The 18,737-nt window shown below is 35.4% G+C and overlaps 2 protein-coding genes across 11 annotated transcripts; one reads left to right on the top strand and one right to left on the bottom strand.

Annotated features, from left to right (window-relative positions):
- Window positions 1-1,603: 1,603 nt before the first annotated feature.
- efhb (EF-hand domain family, member B) lies at window positions 1,604-18,363 on the bottom strand. Of its 9 annotated transcripts, none has more exons than XM_058747444.1 (17): window positions 18,173-18,363; window positions 15,448-15,530; window positions 14,144-14,180; window positions 7,693-7,767; window positions 7,496-7,613; window positions 7,318-7,380; window positions 7,002-7,145; window positions 6,565-6,745; window positions 6,366-6,476; window positions 6,099-6,228; window positions 5,159-5,242; window positions 4,991-5,058; window positions 4,557-4,711; window positions 3,484-3,691; window positions 3,089-3,307; window positions 1,931-2,112; window positions 1,604-1,823 (listed from the first exon to the last, which is right to left on the bottom strand). In XM_058747444.1, the coding sequence occupies exons 5-17, from the start codon at window positions 7,577-7,579 to the stop codon at window positions 1,677-1,679; spliced, it is 1,776 nt and encodes a 591-aa protein (XP_058603427.1). In that variant the 5' UTR covers window positions 7,580-7,613; window positions 7,693-7,767; window positions 14,144-14,180; window positions 15,448-15,530; window positions 18,173-18,363; the 3' UTR covers window positions 1,604-1,676. The 9 variants fall into 9 exon arrangements, with proteins under 9 accessions (XP_058603427.1, XP_058603426.1, XP_058603425.1 ...); XM_058747443.1 differs by lacking the exon at window positions 18,173-18,363 and adding an exon at window positions 12,957-13,037 and having other exon boundaries at window positions 15,448-16,741; XM_058747442.1 differs by lacking the exon at window positions 18,173-18,363 and having other exon boundaries at window positions 15,448-16,740.
- Window positions 8,160-14,288, top strand: rab5ab (RAB5A, member RAS oncogene family, b). Of its 2 annotated transcripts, none has more exons than XM_058747453.1 (6): window positions 8,160-8,239; window positions 10,318-10,547; window positions 11,523-11,674; window positions 12,280-12,402; window positions 12,565-12,658; window positions 13,722-14,288. In XM_058747453.1, the coding sequence occupies exons 2-6, from the start codon at window positions 10,382-10,384 to the stop codon at window positions 13,835-13,837; spliced, it is 651 nt and encodes a 216-aa protein (XP_058603436.1). In that variant the 5' UTR covers window positions 8,160-8,239; window positions 10,318-10,381; the 3' UTR covers window positions 13,838-14,288. The 2 variants fall into 2 exon arrangements, with proteins under 2 accessions (XP_058603436.1, XP_058603435.1); XM_058747452.1 differs by lacking the exon at window positions 8,160-8,239 and adding an exon at window positions 8,398-8,554.
- Window positions 18,364-18,737: the final 374 nt, after the last annotated feature.

Raw genomic sequence — 18,737 nt, 5'->3', positions numbered from 1 at the left:
GTGGATATCATACCTCCTGTTTCAATTGAAATAAATATGTTAATACCATATTAGGCAATTAATCACGCTGGCTTCAACTACAAGTGAACTGAACAAAAGAAAATAAAAGCATTAATGTGCTTTACAAAGCTATTTTGCACTCCTCTAGGCTTTTATCATGGATTAGGGACTCTGCTGTTATTATTAATCTGTTTATTGTACTAAACATTAACTCATATTTCTGATGGGTTATATTTTTGTTGCCAAATTAGGCAGATGAATTCATCTCTGTACTCTTGTGCGTTTAAAGTCAACATGAAATGCAGCTCAAAACCCATTTAACTTCTGTAATCTGACATATTTTCAAGTGACAGGAAAGGCAAATGTTGGGCAGGACTTCATTTGAACTATAGAAAATGGATTGGATTGTGAAAAGGAGCAGGATGTGTATTAATAAAGTAAAGAGGTTCATGTTCAATGTGTCAAACAAAGGAGATTGAGATTTACTAGTCCAAGAGATGTAATAATTTACCTGATAACCAGCAAAGGAATAGGTGTATACTAATATCCAGGCAGCAAATAACTATTATTATTCTAACACTTGCCCAAACTATATTGGGTAAAGCACACAAACACGTTTGTTTTTGTGAAAAGTGGGGACATCCCATAGGCGTAATGGTTTTTATACTGTACAAACTGTATGTGCTATTGCCCTACACCAACCCTACACCTAAACCTACCCCTTACAGGAAACTTTCTGCTATTTCAGATTTTCAATACACTCCATTCTGTGTGTGCTAATGTCCTGTGGGAGAAAAGGGTAACTGACAGCAATCTCCATCTCTCTCAAACTCTAAATGCAGCATACGTCCTCGAAGTAAACTCAATAATGTTATCCTGGGAGGCAAAAATTCATTACTGAGCTGAGCTATTATTATGCTACGTTGAGGGCACTTCTTATTGCAGTCAGGCCCGTTGCAGCACTTTGCTTCATTTGACAAGAGACTAAATTAAACAAATAACATGGCCGAAATTACCGCTGACCCAATAATGGATCTGAACTAATAAAATACTGCAGTTGCAGAAGTCATGAGGGTCTGAACCCACTTCATGGTGTAGTAATGATTACTAGTTTAGTGTGTCCACACCGATTATTGTACAAATGAAACAAACCGTTCCAGAGGCAGATTCTGCATTTATCATATTACCGAAATAATCCCATGAGAGGCACCTAGAGCTTTACCTCACCTTGCCATTTTTTGATGTTACTTTCTCCTAAATGATCTGATGAAGGCAAACTTTGAATTATGGAGTCGCCGGGGTTTTTATAGTTAACTAAAACAAACTAAAACCATAAAGTTGTTACTTGAAATAAACTTGAACTAATTAAATAATTATTAATAATATTATTCATAAAGTTAATAAAGATATAGACAAATAGAAATGTCAGAAATGCAAAAAAACTAAAATTAACTGTATAACTAAAATGTAAATGAAAAGAGAAAATATCAAAATAAAAAGTAATTCCAAAGATTAATAAAAACTATAAATGGAAATAATACTAAAATAACACTGGGTGTCACGAATCATTGCTTGCAAGTTGAAACTAATTTCTTAAGGAACACACTTTTTAATGCAAGTCTTTATTTAATGGTAGATTATAAAGAAAATTAAATTAAAATACTCAAGTTTTGTGTTTAATTTGCCCGTAGTTCACCAAGAACATTTCGAAAGCTTTCCACACATACGTCACCAGCAGGATGTCTCATGGACGCCAACTTCCAGGCCTCTTCAAATGTTTCATCAGCAACGTTGAGACCCACTTTTTGGAATATCTGTGCAATCTACGAGTGATATATGCAATATATCTTTAGTCCATCTGTAATAATTGTTTGGACAGCCTAATATCCCTTTAAATCATAATGCCACATGACCGTCATCCGAAACTCACCTCATCTTTAGTGCGAGGACTAAAAAACTCTTTTTCATGGACTCCGTAGAGGGAATGCAGAGGGGGGTGCAGCACATAATGTGCTGTTGCTTCGTCTCCGTAGTTTGTCCTGTCACTGAGACGTTTGATACGAGGAGCAGGTAGATCAGCCCGTACAGTTGGTACTCCGTATGTGCGATCATCTATTAATGAGAAGCAATCAGAAGAAACTTATAAAATAGTAGCCTACTTTAGGTTTCATTTTCTAGTTGTGTAATTTTAACCCTGCAAAGCCCTGACATATGAAATAATAGATTTTTTTTTTTTTTTTTAGTGGAACGGTATATTGAACCTTTAGATAAAATATATATAGTTTGCATGTGTGTTTTTTGTTGAGTATAATATTTCATATTTTATCATATAGTATGATGTAGTGTAAATATGGAGGGGAAAACAGCTCAATTTTATTCAAAGGCTCAGATAAAAATATGCAGATGCTGATATTTCTATGACCAAAAAGTAAGATGAAATTCTGATGCTTGTAATGTAAATGAATGAGATTTTTATAACAGTAAAGCAGACTATACATTAAATTATAAATATTGGTTGTAACTCTATATCTCATAATAATACACCATAGTAAGTAGATATCTAGATATAGATATCTAAATGCTTAGTTTTATTATCAAAGCTGATGAATAAGAGATGAACAAATAAACATTCCTCAAAAGCCTGATGATCATATTTAAAAAAAATAAAAAGTTTGGATAATCAAGTAAAATCAAATGAATTTCAGCTAAGCTGCTTCAGTCCATTAAGTGTTCATCTTGAAATGTAAAAGTTATTCTTACGTTTACCTTATAAAAATCAGATCAGATTTCACAGCAAAAAGACATTTGAACCACAAGCTGAAAGCAGATGTTTGTACAGTTGCACTAAAGTATAAACTATATCAAACAGACAACAGAAGTCATGTTGCAGACAACAGGTTTATCAGCAAAGTTGAGCATATTTATAATTTAGAGTCCGTAGAAATTTTAAATATGATACAGTAGACTTTAAAAGGTTAAGCAAAACTTTGGAGAAAAAAAAAAAGCCTGGAGGTTGTTTTAAAGCTTTTTGTAAAGCTTGAATACTTGGGCAGTTTAAGGAGACTCAAAGGTTTTGTGTGAGACTCACCGGCGGGGGAAAGTCCACCCACGACAGCATTGATGAGAGAAGACGAGGTGAAGAAGTTGTTCTGCACAGTTCTAGGCCTAGACAGGGTTTTTGGAGTCTTCCTGGTGCTTCCCACCTCAACCGGATCCAGATCTTCAGGTCTAATCAAAGGTTTCACTGCGCTGGATTCCTGGAGGTCTGTGCGCTGCATGTTAGCTGGGGCTGTCCAAGCCTTCCGCTCTACAAGACAAAAGAGATCAATTTCAAGCCTTGAACCAAACCAATCAAGCTCAGAGACAAATCAAAACACTGATTTGAAGCAGAACAGTATTTGGAAAAAATAAATAAATAAAAAAAACATAAAATGCCAAAAGACTTTGTACTGGAATTTTTTGAGCAAGTACACTTAAATTCACCTCCTGTGAGAATTTTCTGCTCCACCCTGTTGATTGGCAGTTTGTCTTTCCAATTAAGAAAATTGGAAAATTCCATGAAGCCGATCAGTCCGTCTTTATCAACATCACAATAATTCATGAGATCATCAAGCACTGGGTCACTAATGATCATGTTAAACTGGTGGCAGACTTCCTTCAGATCCTGCTTATCGATTTTCCCTTGACCCTTCTGCAGCACAACACAATTACAACAGGTAATCGGCAAAGCTGGCTTGCAAAATGAAGAATCAATTCTAGATTTGTTTGCTTTGATGACTTTTCAGCATAGTTTTCTTTACAAATGAATGGTTAACTATGGTGAAACTCTGATAACTTGCAATATAAATTAATGGTAACACTTCTCACTACTCTCAACCAATTCTCACTATTAACTACCATGCATATTACTAGCATACTGGCTGTTTATTAGTACTTATAAAGTACTTAATCCTACCCCATACCTAAACTTAACAACTACCTTTCTAACTATTAATAATTAGTTAAAAATGAGAATTGGACCTTAAAATAAAGTGTGACCAAATCAATGAGATCTTTATAACGGACTTTGCATGAAATTATAAAAATATTAGTTGTCACTCTATATCTCTCAATAATACTGTATTAATATTTAAACGCTTAGTTTTCTGATCAAAGCTCTGTAGTTTCAAAAACTACAATGCAATACAATACAATAATGATTAAGAAACAAATTAATGTTCCTCAAAAGCCTAATGATCAAATTTGATGCTCACATTTTAACATGAAAAAATTATGTATAGATAATGAAGTTAACCTCCTGCAAGTTGCTTCAGTCCGATGTTTATCTTGAAATATTACTAACAATATAGAAGTTATTCTTGTTTACGTTATAAAATAAGTAAAGATTTCACAGCAAAATTACACGTGAAGCAAAAGCTGAAGGTGGACATTTGTAAAATTATACTAAAAGGCCTTTCGCTTGCTAAAAAAGCACAAGACAGACCATCAAAGATAAGTGGTAATTGGTAAAACTGGCAATGAGCAGTTTAAGCAATTAAGCAATGAGAGCCGCTGACCTTGTCGTAGTATCTGAATGCTTCGAGTAATGAGCTGAAGTTCTGGTAGTTGGAGTTCTTGAGGTGCTGGCGAACAGCGCTGACCACGGCTCGCTGTCTGTCTTTACCTTTCAGGTACTCGCCAGGAGGAGTTTGATGGAGCAGGTCACCCACACCTGAGGAGAAACAGGAAGAACTTCAAGTGGTTGAATCTCTCAAAAGCAGTCAAGAACATACCACACAAATATGCTTAACTGTCATGAACATAGGCTTCATTTTCTTTATTTAAAATACAATGAATGTTTTTGAGTTTTGATTATAGGAAAGTCCAAGTTAAAATTTCCCAACAATGTTTTTCACACCAACCAAGAATAAACCATAAACTCTCTACGATACTGGCTGCTAATTTATTTCTGACATATCAAACTCAGAATATGACAGACGATTTAAATTACCAAAGCTGTCAGGTTTCATCAAGACTCCAAATGTGTGATCACTGGGAACGTTTAATGTCTCTGCAATTCTATAAATTAATGCACATACAGAAAAGATGATTTACACGGTGGCAGAAACTGTGAAAATATCATTAGTATTTAACAAAAATGCTCTTAAGCATGACTTACGGATCATGAACTTTGCTTGTTTGTGGCTGAGTCTTCTCTCTGAAGTCGTCGCAGCGTTTGGAAACTAATTTTACGCTGTTGTGCCTGAAGACATGAAGATTAATTAATTGTTCATTTCTGATAATGTTGTCATTCACATTGCTATATTAGTTGTCATTAGGGGCTTATTTAGAAAATTTGAAACAAAATATGGATTGTCATTATAAACGGAATACTGAAGATTGCAGACATTCATAATAGCTGTCAAAATAGTAAAAATGACAACACTGTTACCTTTCTGGAGGCATAATGCTATTCCAAAATACATTCATTTAGCTACAAATGACAATGCAATTAATCTCTGATTTTCTCGATTCTTGTGCTGGGACTGAGAGTGGGGTGAATGACCCAATACTCCCTTACAGATGGTGTTGTGTGTGTGTATATACTAATATAAATATATATATATAAAAGATATAGAGAGAAAGAGAGAGAGAGAGAGAGAGAGAGAGAGAGAAAAAAGAGATTTTTTAGATAGTCTCTTCTGCTCACCAAGGCTGCATTATTTGATCAAAAAAAAAAAATTTTTTTTTACTAAATTTAAAATCATTTTCTATTTGAATATAAAATGTAATTTATTCCTGTGATGCAAAGCTGAATTTTCACCATCATTACCCCAGTCTTTAGAGTCATGTGATACTTCAGAAATCATTCCAATACGTTGATTTGCTATACAGTAATTAGTAATGCTCAATTATTAATAATGGTTCTTATTATCAATATATATGCGCGCGCACAAGATAAATTATACAATTTAAATTTTTTCAAAAATGTTTACATTTAACAATATAAATATTTAAATTTAATCTGAAAATAGAAATATGAAATCACCATGCTAATAAATCACTGTATGTTAATTGTAAATGTAAATTAAGGTGCATGTGTGTGTGTATACGTTTACATTAGTGAGTCACAGGGCCACCGCAGAGATCTGGAGATGGTTCTCCCATCATTGTAATGAGGCGTTGGGACACCAAACCTACCATCTCTCCTATAGTGATTGCAATTGTACTTTCTGTCCACACGCTCTCCTGCAACAACAAAGAGACAAATGCAGCCATCTGCGTTTTCTGAAATGATGCCAAAATGAGCACAAGAGAAAAAGACAACAAAAATGGAAAGTTTAAGCAAAGACTAAGACCTTTAAATGGGCTGCATTCTGACTGACCTACAAAATAGGATCCGTGTGAGCGAACATAGAGCTGATGTCCCTCATCCGCTTCCTTCTTCACCTGATGTGTGGTTTTGGGTGGATTGATGACCTCACTGCCATTAGATACTGCATTCAAAAGAACTCACAGATTCGCCGTTTCTTTTGATTGAGTCTATACATGACTATGCTAGTCAAGTTTCACTATTACTCTTACACTGGAGCGTTGTAACACCAAAAGTGGTTTTCTCAGCATCAAGCCAGCTTGGTAAACCAGGGCCTTGAACTCCTGACCTCCCAAGAGGAGCTTTCTGATAGTTGGCATAATTGATTTCATGAAGATGACGCAGCCACTCTTGGAAGCGTGTTTTTGGTGCAGGATTGATCACTGAGCCAGCCTGAAAATGCATGCATGCAGTGAACAAACACTACTTTTTTTTTTTTCCTATTACATTTGCAACCAAGTCTAAAGTTGCCAATGTGCTTCTAACTGAAAAAGAAAGAAAGAAAAAGCTCATGAATAAATAGTTTTCAAAAGTATTTTGATTTTGAGATTAATATGACTGGCTTTGTGTGAAGTTAAAACAGTTTAAACATGAAGCAATAAGAACGAATATGGTCACTAAAACAATTTTGACATGATGACTGTCTTACATTAATGGATGATTTAGTGTTCACGCCATGGACTAGTGTGCTGGCAATGTCAGGATCATTTGCTTTTCCATGGAAGACCCGAACTGTCTCAACGGGCGGCCGAGCAGAATTGACAAACTTTCTCACCACAGGTGGAGTTACAGTCTGTAAGTAAATAAATAAATAAAATAAATATATATTTTATGCAATGCAATACAAAAGGTTTCACAAGTTTTATATACACACATACACAAAATGGTTTGGTACAAAAATTTACTGCTTTAAAAAAAATAAGCATTTTATATATATATATATATATATATGCAGAATGACCCACCCCTGATGTAATTTCTTGCAGACAAGTCTTAGTTGTGTCACCAACTGGAATGAGCTTTCCTGCCTTTCAGTGGAAATTATTATACATTAAATTCCGTAATATTTGCTGCATAATTATAGTCGAGAAATCCATGTAAGTTACAAGATCAAAATTACTCTGAAAAAATAATTAGTCATACCGCGAGGATGTTTGGAAACGTGTCTCTGCGTCTCCAGGTGGATGAATTCCGCTCTATGAGACTCATGCCTACACACTCACACATTTAATGCGGATTTATTTACAACCAATTATCCATCCAAACAAAAAAAAACAACAACTTTACAACAGCAGCACTAATTACAAAGCCTTACAAACATGTAGCAGTGTTTGTTTACCTTCCGTTACCTGACAACGCGCTGAGAGGAAATGCGGCGTCAAGTTGATAATGACGCCAGTCTCTCAGACGTCCACCTGTCAGAAAGTCGATTTCCAAATTAAGCGTGTTTACTTTATATTCTAAAATTATCCTATGTCTATTGTCTACATGCAACAAGACCCAAGTTGCCAATGCGCTTTTAATTGGAAAAAAAAGACTCGTTAAAAAATTCTAAGTCTTGTTTTCAAGAAAAATGTGAATTAATAGTTGTTTTAAAGGGGTTCATTAACTACTAAATATGAATAAAATACATGACTCTAATATGACTTTAGTGAATTTCAAAGGTTAAATTATATAAAATATAATAAATAATATAAATAATAATAATAATAATAAACTCTGTATACAAAATTATAATCCTGTGTGTTATGAAAATAAAATATTTGTGATGAGCGTTGTTCTGATTGGCCGATTTGTCTCCGATCGGTCTGACGTCAGATCCAGTCATCCGATCCGTCATCGTCAGTTTTGATGCAAAAGGGGAAGTTGAGAGGAACCGAAAGGAAGGTACGAGTCTCTGGGCTTTAAACATTTGTACGGTTATGTTAACTTGAATGTTTTTTTGCTTCGTTTTTGAAATAAGCTATACTGTTGTCCAGTTATTTCCGATTTCTTGCTTTTTTAACGGTTTATTTATGAGGTGTCACCCTCAGTGCTGTGTGTGCGAGCATAGCGCGCGGCCTGTTTTTCTGGTAGCATTAGCACCATTAGCTTTTGGGAACCATTTGAACCGGAGCAGCAGAGAAACTGACAGACCCGTTAAAGTACCGCTGAAAACACCGCCGGAACGCGATTGTCATCGAGTTGACCGTGTGTTTACATGTGTGTATTAGAGAGAAAGACAAAAGAACATACACTATCATTAGCACAGTTAGCATCACAAGCTAACAAGCAGCCCTAGCTTCGTATAATGCCATTAAATACATGTACTATTAAATAATTAAGTGATTTTATTCTGTTATCACTCTGAAATTGAAGTTACTACTAAATTGTCCAGTGAACACTATATTAACCGATCAAAGCCTGCTGCGGTTTGTTGTGAAGAGCCAGATTATGCTAAACGTCAAATAAGTCACGTTTTATAAATAATGTTTATTTAATTTGAGCATATCCTATCAATTCTGATCTGAAATGTAAATAAATGTTAATTGTAATCGCCTTTTAAGTTAAAAGTGTTTAGGAGCTATCACAAGCGCTGATTGATCATTAGTGTCAATATTAGACCTGTTTTGCACTGTCACTCTCTGTCTCATACGTTCTATATCACAAAAGATATAACAGGGTTGTATTGTATAGTCTAGAATGTAATGTAGGCATTGGGAGTTGGGCTGTGTTTGAATAGCATATCATCACACTAGTCTTACCGCTTCTGCAGTATACATGGTATGAGTACATTATGGATGTTTTCTTCCGAATGACCTACTATATTTTAGTACTTTACAATACTACAAAAACACCTGAAGAGTATACACCAAAAAGTGAAAATCTTGTATGACCGCGTTACTTCAGTGTGTAGGCTCAAAAAGTCAAATTAAGGAATTAGAAGGTAAAAGAAAACACTGGGATATCGAGGATCTGAACACTTACTGCACATTTTTGCCGACTAATAAATATTCTTCACTTTTTTTTCAGTGGTTATTGTTAATGAGCTTTTTCTTATTTTTCTTTAACTTACATTACTACTAAAATCAGTTTACAGTAAACAATATATACTATGGAAGCCCATGTCTACCACATAGGAAAAAAATAAATAAAAAACATGTATTGCTAAATCATAAATATTAGAGAAGTCAAATTTATAACATTAATTTTGAAATGAGAAAGTCACATGAAAAGTTGAATTTGTCGTAAACGTCTCGTTTTGTAATAAACGAATATCGACTTCAGTCATCAGTTGACTCTCAACTATGACAATGTCATAATTTTGACATTGTGTCGTTTTTTAATTTCAAAATTATTATATGGTCATAACTTCATAAATTTCATAATTATGACTTAATTTCATTTTTTGTTTCATAATTGACGTTTTGTCAATTTCATGTTATATCATAATTATGTCTTTCTATCTCATAATTATGATTTATCTAATTATGATTTTTGTCATGTGGCAGAAATGGCCTTCCATAATATACAGTAATCAGTATGTAATAAGCTAGTATTCCATCCCCATCATGGCTTTGGTTTTTGTTTGTGGTGTTTAAGGAGACAAGACTAATATCACTGGGTTTTTGGGTCAAAGCACAAAAGATATTTAAGGCAAAACAATGTCTGTTGTCCATGACCACATTGGTATGGATGTAATTGATGGCATGACAAACTACACAATAGATGTTCTTACTATATCAGTGTTACAGTCTCATATATTACAATATATGAACTGAAGATCTGGGTCTCAACTTGTAGGATTATGCTTATTACAGAATATAGAAAATGGCATATTATTACTAATTGGCCACCAACGTATATTGTGCAACTCTTGTTATCCTCCGGTTGTATTTGGCTAACCAAGACACCCCTGATATATTACATTACGTAATAGTGTTAACTTACGAGCGATACTAGATTATTAATGTTTGTTCCTGCAGATCTGGGAGTGACCGTTTGAGAAGCACCTCTTGACTTCAGTACAGGAGATTGGGGCTTAGGGTCATGGCAGGAAGAGGTGGAGCAACGAGACCTAACGGGCCGAACGCCGGCAACAAAATCTGTCAGTTCAAACTAGTGCTCCTGGGAGAGTCCGCTGTGGGGAAGTCAAGTCTAGTCCTTCGCTTTGTAAAAGGACAGTTTCACGAGTTTCAGGAAAGCACAATAGGAGGTAAGACATGCATTATATTGCCTGCATATAATAACCCATATCTGATGTGATGCTAATGCACTTATGCATAGGCAGTTTGACCAAAATCCTATATTACAGTAATGGTATATCACTAGTATAATATAACTAAGATAACTAGTATAAGATAACTAAGATAAAAAAGAGAGACCCATCATTTTCCATATGAATAATTGAGTGATTTTATTATCACTCTGATTTGTACAGTAAACACAATATTAGCTAATCAAAGCCTGCTGTGTTTTTTTTTTTCATGCTTTTTCGTGCTTTAACAAATGTTTATTTAATTTGATATATGGATAGGCAGTATGGCCAAAATCGTGTATTATAGTAATGGTACTAGTCTTACTAGTACTAGTTAGGTTTGCTGTACGGATGGGCAAAATGACCAAAATTTTATATTACGGTAATGGTATGTCACTATATGACTTGTTACTTTTGCTGTCTTTTCACTTATGCATGGGCAGTATTGCTTAGATTTTATATTACAGTAATTGTATAACACCATAACTATTTATTTTTGCTGTAATTTCACTTGTGGATGGGCAGGATGACCAAAATTGTATATTATAGCAATAATGATGATGATGATGATGATATAACTAGTTTTTTTGCCAGAAAAAATAATTAAATAAGTTGTGTATATTAAAAACTCATGATAAGCCAATGGATAACGATGATAACCAGTTAAATAAAATAACTAATATTATAAAATAAATAATTAACTGTAAATTCTGATTTGAAGAGCCACATTTGTTATTGTAATAGTCATAAGTCAATAAACACAATGACAACAGTAAACATGCACAAAAAGTTTTTATCAACACCCTTTAACATCTCAATCGGCTAAAACATTTCTGCCATTGGTATATGCAGTCATACTGCCCAGCCCTAATTACAAGTAATTACCAGATACTGATGGCAAGATCTGACCCGTCTCTGTCCTCTCTCCACTAGCTGCCTTCTTGACTCAGACAGTATGTTTGGATGACACAACAGTGAAGTTTGAGATCTGGGACACAGCTGGCCAGGAGCGTTACCACAGTCTGGCCCCAATGTATTACAGAGGAGCGCAGGCTGCCATAGTGGTGTATGACATTACAAATGAAGTGAGTCCTAACCCACTTTGTTTACTCTGCAGTTTAATTGACAAATCAGATTTTTTGAGTCATTTTATACATACATACACACACATATATATAAATACAGTAATAAATGGGAAAATGACGATGCAGGTGACTTCAAATATGAGAAGAATTCAAATTTTGCTAGTGTCATCATTCAGTTTTAGTCAGTTCTGTGTTGGTTCAGATTCAGCAGAATAACTCTGTAAAGATCTACAGAAGACAGTGTTGTTATTTAGCTCGAGACAGTTCAGTGCCGATTCATTTCAGTTCAATTAAGTTTTGAGATGGAACTTCCTCCCAAGTCCAAAAAGAGCATTTATTGAAACTAAGCTGCAAAATGACTCTGTCTAAAATCCTTTCAGCAAACCTGCAACCTGAGTGTGAATGTAACAAAGTGGCGTTACTCATTTCACATGCGAAAGAGGTTTTTATATGAATACAAAAAAAAAAATCCCATTTAATTCAGCGAGAGGGTGAAAAACTGGATCTGTGAGAAAAATAACTATGAAAAATGCGTGATGTGTTCCTTTTAAGCACAAACGAGAAAGCTCTGAATCCAGAAAATGCATGCTCTTTTTTTCTTTCAGGAATCATTTGCACGTGCGAAAAACTGGGTGAAAGAGCTTCAGAGACAAGCCAGTCCAAATATTGTAATAGCTTTGGCTGGAAACAAGGCAGACCTTGCCAACAAGAGAGCGCTGGACTTTCAGGTTTGCAATGTTTGAACAGCCACAGAGGAGCAGACGCTTCCTGTTGGCTTTACAAATGAGATGTGGAACTGTTTATAAACAAACAAACATGCCATGCAGACTTCCAGTCGATTAGAGCGGTCCGTTTAGAGTCTGAAACCCTGACTTTTTTTTGGTTCACAGGATGCACAGTCATATGCAGATGACAACAGTTTGCTCTTTATGGAAACATCGGCAAAGACTTCAATGAACGTGAATGAGATTTTTATGGCCATTGGTAAGTTTATCAACCAGTTTGACGCACTACTTTTTTGGTAAATAATTCTACACTGCCATTCAGAAGTTTAGGATTGGATTTAGGATTTAGAATGATTTTTAGTGTTTATGAAAGAACGCATTTTTATTTTTGCCAAGAAATACAGTAAAACCAGTAATATTCACAACAATAAATGATTATTTTAAGTCCTTTTATGTAAAGCACTTTGAATTACCATTGTGTATGAAATGTGCTATATAAATAAACTTGCCTTGCCTAAACAGATTTGGAGAAATGTAGCATTCCATAACTTGCTCACCAATGGATCCTCTCCAGTGAATGGGTGTCGTCAGAATGAGAGTCCAATAATCCACACATCTCCAGTCCATCAGTTAACATCCTGTGAAGTGAAATGATGTGTGATAGTAAGAAACAAAACCATTAAGATGTTTTTAACTACAGACTGCTGCTTTTGGTTAAAGCATGAGTCCTCTATCCATCCATAATATTGCTTTCTCCAGTGGGAAAAAAAAAAATAATAAAATAAATCCACTGAATCAGGTGAGGAATATGCACAGATCAAGCACTGTCTAGAAGTAAAACCCTGTCTGAAACAGTTCTAAACCAAAAATATACTTGTGATATGAGAGGACAACAGGGGATGGACTTTTTAACTGGAGGAAGCGTTATTATGGATTATGGACTCATGCTTTGGTGAGAGTTTAAATTTAAAACATCTTGATAGATCATAGATTTGTTTCATACAAACACCCAGCTTTTCACTTCACAGGATGTTAATTGATGGACTGGAGTGGTGTGGATTATTGTGATGTTTTTATCAGCTGTTTGGACTTTGCAGTGAATGGGTGCCGTCAGAGGATCCATTGGTGAGAAGTTGATGTGATGCTAACTTTCTGCTAAATTTGTTGCAATAAAGAAACAATCTTATGTGCATCTTGGATGGCTTGAGTAAACTTTCAGCAAATTTTCATTTTTGGGTGAACTATTCCTTTAACTTGCAAACATAATGAAACATCATTCCTTATATTTACAAAAATATTTATTTTGTTTGTGTGCACCTTAGCAAAGAAATTACCCAAGAATGAGCCCCAGCCTGCAGGTGCCAGCACAGGACGCAACAGAGGTGTGGATCTAACAGAAACGGCACAGCCCACGAAAGGTCCCTGCTGTAGCAATTAAACAGCGACGGTCCTCACCTCCTAACCAACCGCATCACATCTGGACATGGGGCTCCTCCTTCCAAACCTCGCTCCTTGGATTAGCTAAAGACTCTGTATAGCTGTGTTTCTAATACTTTTTTTTACTTTTTATTTTTAAGAAAAAAAAATATGTAAATCAGCAGTCTACTGGATGCATGTATCACTACAAATGCTAAATACACATTTTAACTTAATTCAGCAGGAGAACAAACCCGGATGAAAGCGCGCGAGAGAGAGAGAGAAATATTAGTGTGTTTGTATGCGTTTAGTATGTGGAACTGATTACCTTATAACCAGGCCCAGGCGCAATCTGCAGACGTTTTCTGCGAAAATGGATTAAAACAATGTGTTAAACGAAGCTATCCTTAGTGGTAACTGTAAGCATAATCAAATCAAATTAGCAAACTAATAAACTTCATGAATGCATTACAGTTCTGTGGAAATCTGCATGCAGATTTCGTGTAGGCCTGTTTATGACTCAAAATGGAATCGTAGAAAGAGTTTAAAAACTGTTTAAGAAAAATCATATCCCCCATCCACTCAGTCAGCAGGTGGTCTAAGTTGGTTTTGGGTTGTAGTTTGGATGCAGTAGCTTCATATTCTAGTCAAGCATTCCTCAATGCACCTGCTGTGTCCTCAATGCACCACATATTGCAGTATGGCCATGATGATATTGAAAATATTGGGCCTTCATGAGCGTGACTCAAAGTCGTCCAGCTCTTTGACAGAAGGGATCTTACAAATGGCTGAGTGAATCGATATCGTCTTTGGGGATAAAGAACAAATCAAGGAAGGCAGTCGGTAAAACATGTTGAGCCTGCTGTATGAATGATTATTATTATTATTAATTGGGACTGTATTCTCATGTCTGTGTTATGCTTATACATTTATTGCCAGGCCCAGATGGACTTTCTGTGGACTTTCTTTTGTGCACGTTCTGGGGCAAAATCTACTGAATTCTGAGGATTCAAATGCTAAAGCATGTTCAGTGGACTACAAGTTTATTGGTAGCTGTGCATATAAAAATAAAAAATAGCAAAAGTATTTAATTTAAAAAAATTTAAAAAAGGGGAATACCACAAAATTAAAAAAATAAAATAAAAAGGTCATTTTATCTTTTCTCGAAATTGCAACAAAAAAAAAAAAAAGTCAGAAATCTGAGATTCTCTCACAATTCTGACCTCTCACAACTGAGAAATATAAACTCAGAATTGGAAGACACAGTCTTGGAAATCGATCTCTCAAAATTGGAAGTTATTGCAATTCTGAATTTCTCTCTCACATTGCTGAAAAAAAATATTCTGGTTTTTCTATTGTGGCAATTCCAAGTTTATACAGTAGTCGACATTTGAAGTGAATCAAAAAGACAAGAACACATTTTGGTTTTAGGACAACTTTGATGAAAGGTTTTGATCCACTTCAAATGTTGACTAGTTGTATTTCACAATTCATAGCCTATTGCAATTCTGTTTATATCTCACTTTTTCCCCCTCAGAATTTGTTTTTAGAAAGTAGTCCGAGTTGTGAAATATACCGTAATCTCCGAATTGCAAGGGCAAAAAACAATGTGAGATAAAAAGTTGCTCTTACCTTTATTTTTTATCCCATGGTGGAAACAAGCTTCCATGTGTAGAAGTGTGACCATTTGAATCCTGCACAATTTCTATGTGGGCCTGGTAATTATCAGTTAAAAAACAAAACAGAAAGAGAAAGAAATTACTTCTCAGATATGTCCAGGAATCTTTCCCTGCAATTTTTATTGTAATCTTACTGGAAGTCATGAGCAAACTGTTACCGCCTGATTACGTCAGTGATGCAGTGCAGTTTTGTGTTGTCACATGTACTCTGAAGACTAAAGGCGTGTGTTTGTGGGCAGATCTAAATGATACCTGTGGTCAGACATAAAAGACTCGGTGAGGGCTTTTTCTTCAAAACATGACTTGGAGATCTTTTAATGTTTTGTGGGCAGAAAGAAACCCTCTATGTCTGCATCATTTAGGTGTGCCTGCCATGACAGACAGTAATTTGCACACTGTACAGCCTCTCATAAATCCTACTACCAGTTTGAAGTTTCTTTTAATGGAGAATCATGTTTAAATGGTGGTCTTTTTAATGTACGTAGTGTTATTAACAAATGAACTTGACATTTAGTTAGTGGTCTGCCTTGTACCTTCTCTTAAAATGCTCAATGTTTTTATTTCTAAGAACCTATTGAATTGCACAATTTTGAGTTGAGTTTTTTTTTTCTAATTATAAAATTGTATAATCCGTTTTATCATGGACTACAGTGGACATTCTAACACTCCTGAAGTACCACAGGTAGCTGCAGTCGGTAAACTAACTGGCAAACATTCAGTAAACCAAACAGATTCAGCAGCGTAATGCATTTACACTGAGGGACTGATCAATTTTTAATGTCCAGGTACTAGTATATTTCCAATAAAGGGGGTGAATTGTGTACATACATGCTGTGAACATTTAATTCAGGTGGTTTTGATTCCAATTCGATAACATTTGTCTGATACACGCATTTGGAATATAAATATTCTGGATACCAGCTATTCCATCAGATGAGTTACAGTTCTTGCAGTATCAAGGCTGGTCATCAAATTTGGTAGTTTTTCCAACATTTTTGGCTTATCCTGTTGTAGATTCCTCGTCTTCCACTGCGACTCTGAAGTTTCAGTCGACTCACTCTTCCAAATTCAGCATTCCTCTTCCTCAATACTGAATCCCAAAGTCGAAAAAAATCCAGAACAAAACTGGTTCCAACTGCATCTTCATCCAGCATCTCCAGTAAGCCACTTGAGACCAAGATTAGCAGTTTGGTGGAGACTCCGGCAGTAAGCAGCAGAAGACCTCAGGCTACGGTCACCAAAGTCCAATTTAACTTCATCAAGCAAGCAAAGCAAATGAGGCCCGAACACCTTCTGAAACAAATCCTGGATCCTGCATTTCATGCTAAACTCAGCTTCATGTCCATTTCTTGAACTCTTAAAAATAAAAGGTGCTTCACAATGCCATAGAAGAACCTTTTTTGTCTAAATGGTTCCATAAAGAACCTTTAACATCTGAAGAACCTTTCGGTTTCACAAAAGGTTCTTTGTGGCGAAAGAAGGTTCTTCAGATTATAAAAAGGTAAGAAAGAGATGCTTCTTTAAAGAACCTTTGACTGAATGTTTCTTTGTGGAAGCAAAAATATGGCATCGATGTGAAGAACATTTTAAGCACCTTTATTTTTAAGAGTGGAGGTCTCTTAACTCGTTAAATTAGGTGTACTGTGCGTCACTGTAGGTAAGAGTGTTTACTAAATGACCACTTACTCAGCTATATGGAAGCAGGGATTTAAAGCTACACTTTTTAAAATATAGGTTTCAAAAAGGAGTTTTATAGCGATGCAATAGAACAACCATTTTTGGTTCCAGTTCTGATTTGGTTAACAGCTCCTGAATGGTTTTTATTAATGTGAAGAACATTTTAATAATATAAAAGAACCATTTTCCACTATAAATAACATTTTGTGGAATGGAAAGGTTCCACAAAAAGTTACAGGTTCTTCAAGGAACCATCAACGCCAAAAAAAAAAAAGAATATTATAAAATTATTATATAATAATCTGAAGAATCATTTTGCACTGTAAAGAACTTTTTGTGCAATGAAAAGTAAACAATAAATAGGGTTTGCCTTTTGAAGAGACGTACATCAAGTTCCCTCAAAGCATTTTTAGTTAAGCTCTGCCCTGAAATCCACTGAATGCTGTGCTGTAACATGCGCCATCAGATTTTCTTCACAGTTCATATGGTATTTTTCTATTATACCTTAAAAGGGTCTTGTCCATGTCTAGATTTTTGGCCAAACATACCAAAGCCAAAATGTAAGCTTGCACCCAGAGAATTCCCTGTAGAAAATCAGTGTTTGGTTTGCAGGCTGTTTATATTGAGAAACGCTGGTATGAATGAAGGTTTGGCCCCTAGAAAGCCACAATGTCTCTTAATTTAAAAAAAAATAAATAAAAATAATTCATTGTATCGCTGTTTTTCATATTTTCAGGATATAAATCAGTACACCCATTTGGTAATTAAAAACGTATTATAAATCACTTTTATATAATAAAATCACAGATACACGCCATAAATCATCTGTAGGCTACTCTCTAATGGAAATGAGCTGTTCCCGCTTCCTCTTTAACATAGCTTACTTGGATAGTAATAGTGGTGTATATGCAGATTTATTGGTTTAGTGAACCCATTGTGACGCACTTTTCATGCATGCATTTAAAACGCAATTTTGTCAGCATTTGTAAGCTTTTCCTTACCTGCATGTGCTCCTCCTATCCAGCAGATGGCAGCAGGACGCTTTCCTAGCTCTGCTCTATTTGATAGTTGTTTGTCCTCAGAAAAGAAAAAAAATCACACTTTACTCGGTAAAAGTGATTCAAAAAGTTTTCTGTGCGAGTCTCTTTGGGGTTTTCCACATGAGCTTCACTGCAACTCCAGTCAGATTGAATCAGGGTAATTTGGTGTGCAGGTGATGCAAATTACCCAGAGGCCATTGTGGTTTGTGTGAATCAAAATCAATATGCATGCAAATTGGGCATGACCCAATTCATCTGGGTCGATCCGACTCGTTCTTACAAGTAGCCAACCACTGATTCAGAAAGCACTCAGACAAAACAGGCTACAGAATAGAAAAAGTTCAAGTAGCACAAGAATTAATTTGGATTAATCTGTTCATTGTTTACAGGATTTCACCCACCAACCTCATGCTTCTTGCATTTTCCCACAAAATGTGCTACTGTTTAATAAATATTTGACAAATCTAGCTTTGACTTCAGTGAATAAATTAACTTTAACTACAGATCAGCTCCATCTGTTGAAGAA

The sequence above is a fragment of the Onychostoma macrolepis genome, chromosome 16 (genome assembly GCF_012432095.1).
Source record: "Onychostoma macrolepis isolate SWU-2019 chromosome 16, ASM1243209v1, whole genome shotgun sequence".
Taxonomy (NCBI): domain Eukaryota; kingdom Metazoa; phylum Chordata; class Actinopteri; order Cypriniformes; family Cyprinidae; genus Onychostoma; species Onychostoma macrolepis.
Note: the sequence above shows the minus strand (reverse complement) of the source record. Positions and strands in the feature narration are given on the sequence as shown.

Excerpts from the sequence above, each read along its gene's own strand:
- efhb (XM_058747444.1), bottom strand. The coding sequence starts at position 7,579 with ATGTGTGAGTGTGTAGGCATGAGTCTCATAGAGCGGAATTCATCCACC. Across the intron at positions 7,381-7,495 it reads CGTTTCCAAACATCCTCGCG|GCAGGAAAGCTCATTCCAGT; the intron begins GTATGACTAATT and ends TTCCACTGAAAG. Across the intron at positions 1,824-1,930 it reads GTCCTCGCACTAAAGATGAG|ATTGCACAGATATTCCAAAA; the intron begins GTGAGTTTCGGA and ends TATCACTCGTAG.
- rab5ab (XM_058747453.1), top strand. The coding sequence starts at position 10,382 with ATGGCAGGAAGAGGTGGAGCAACGAGACCTAACGGGCCGAACGCCGGC. Across the intron at positions 10,548-11,522 it reads TCAGGAAAGCACAATAGGAG|CTGCCTTCTTGACTCAGACA; the intron begins GTAAGACATGCA and ends TCTCTCCACTAG. Across the intron at positions 12,403-12,564 it reads AGAGAGCGCTGGACTTTCAG|GATGCACAGTCATATGCAGA; the intron begins GTTTGCAATGTT and ends TTTGGTTCACAG.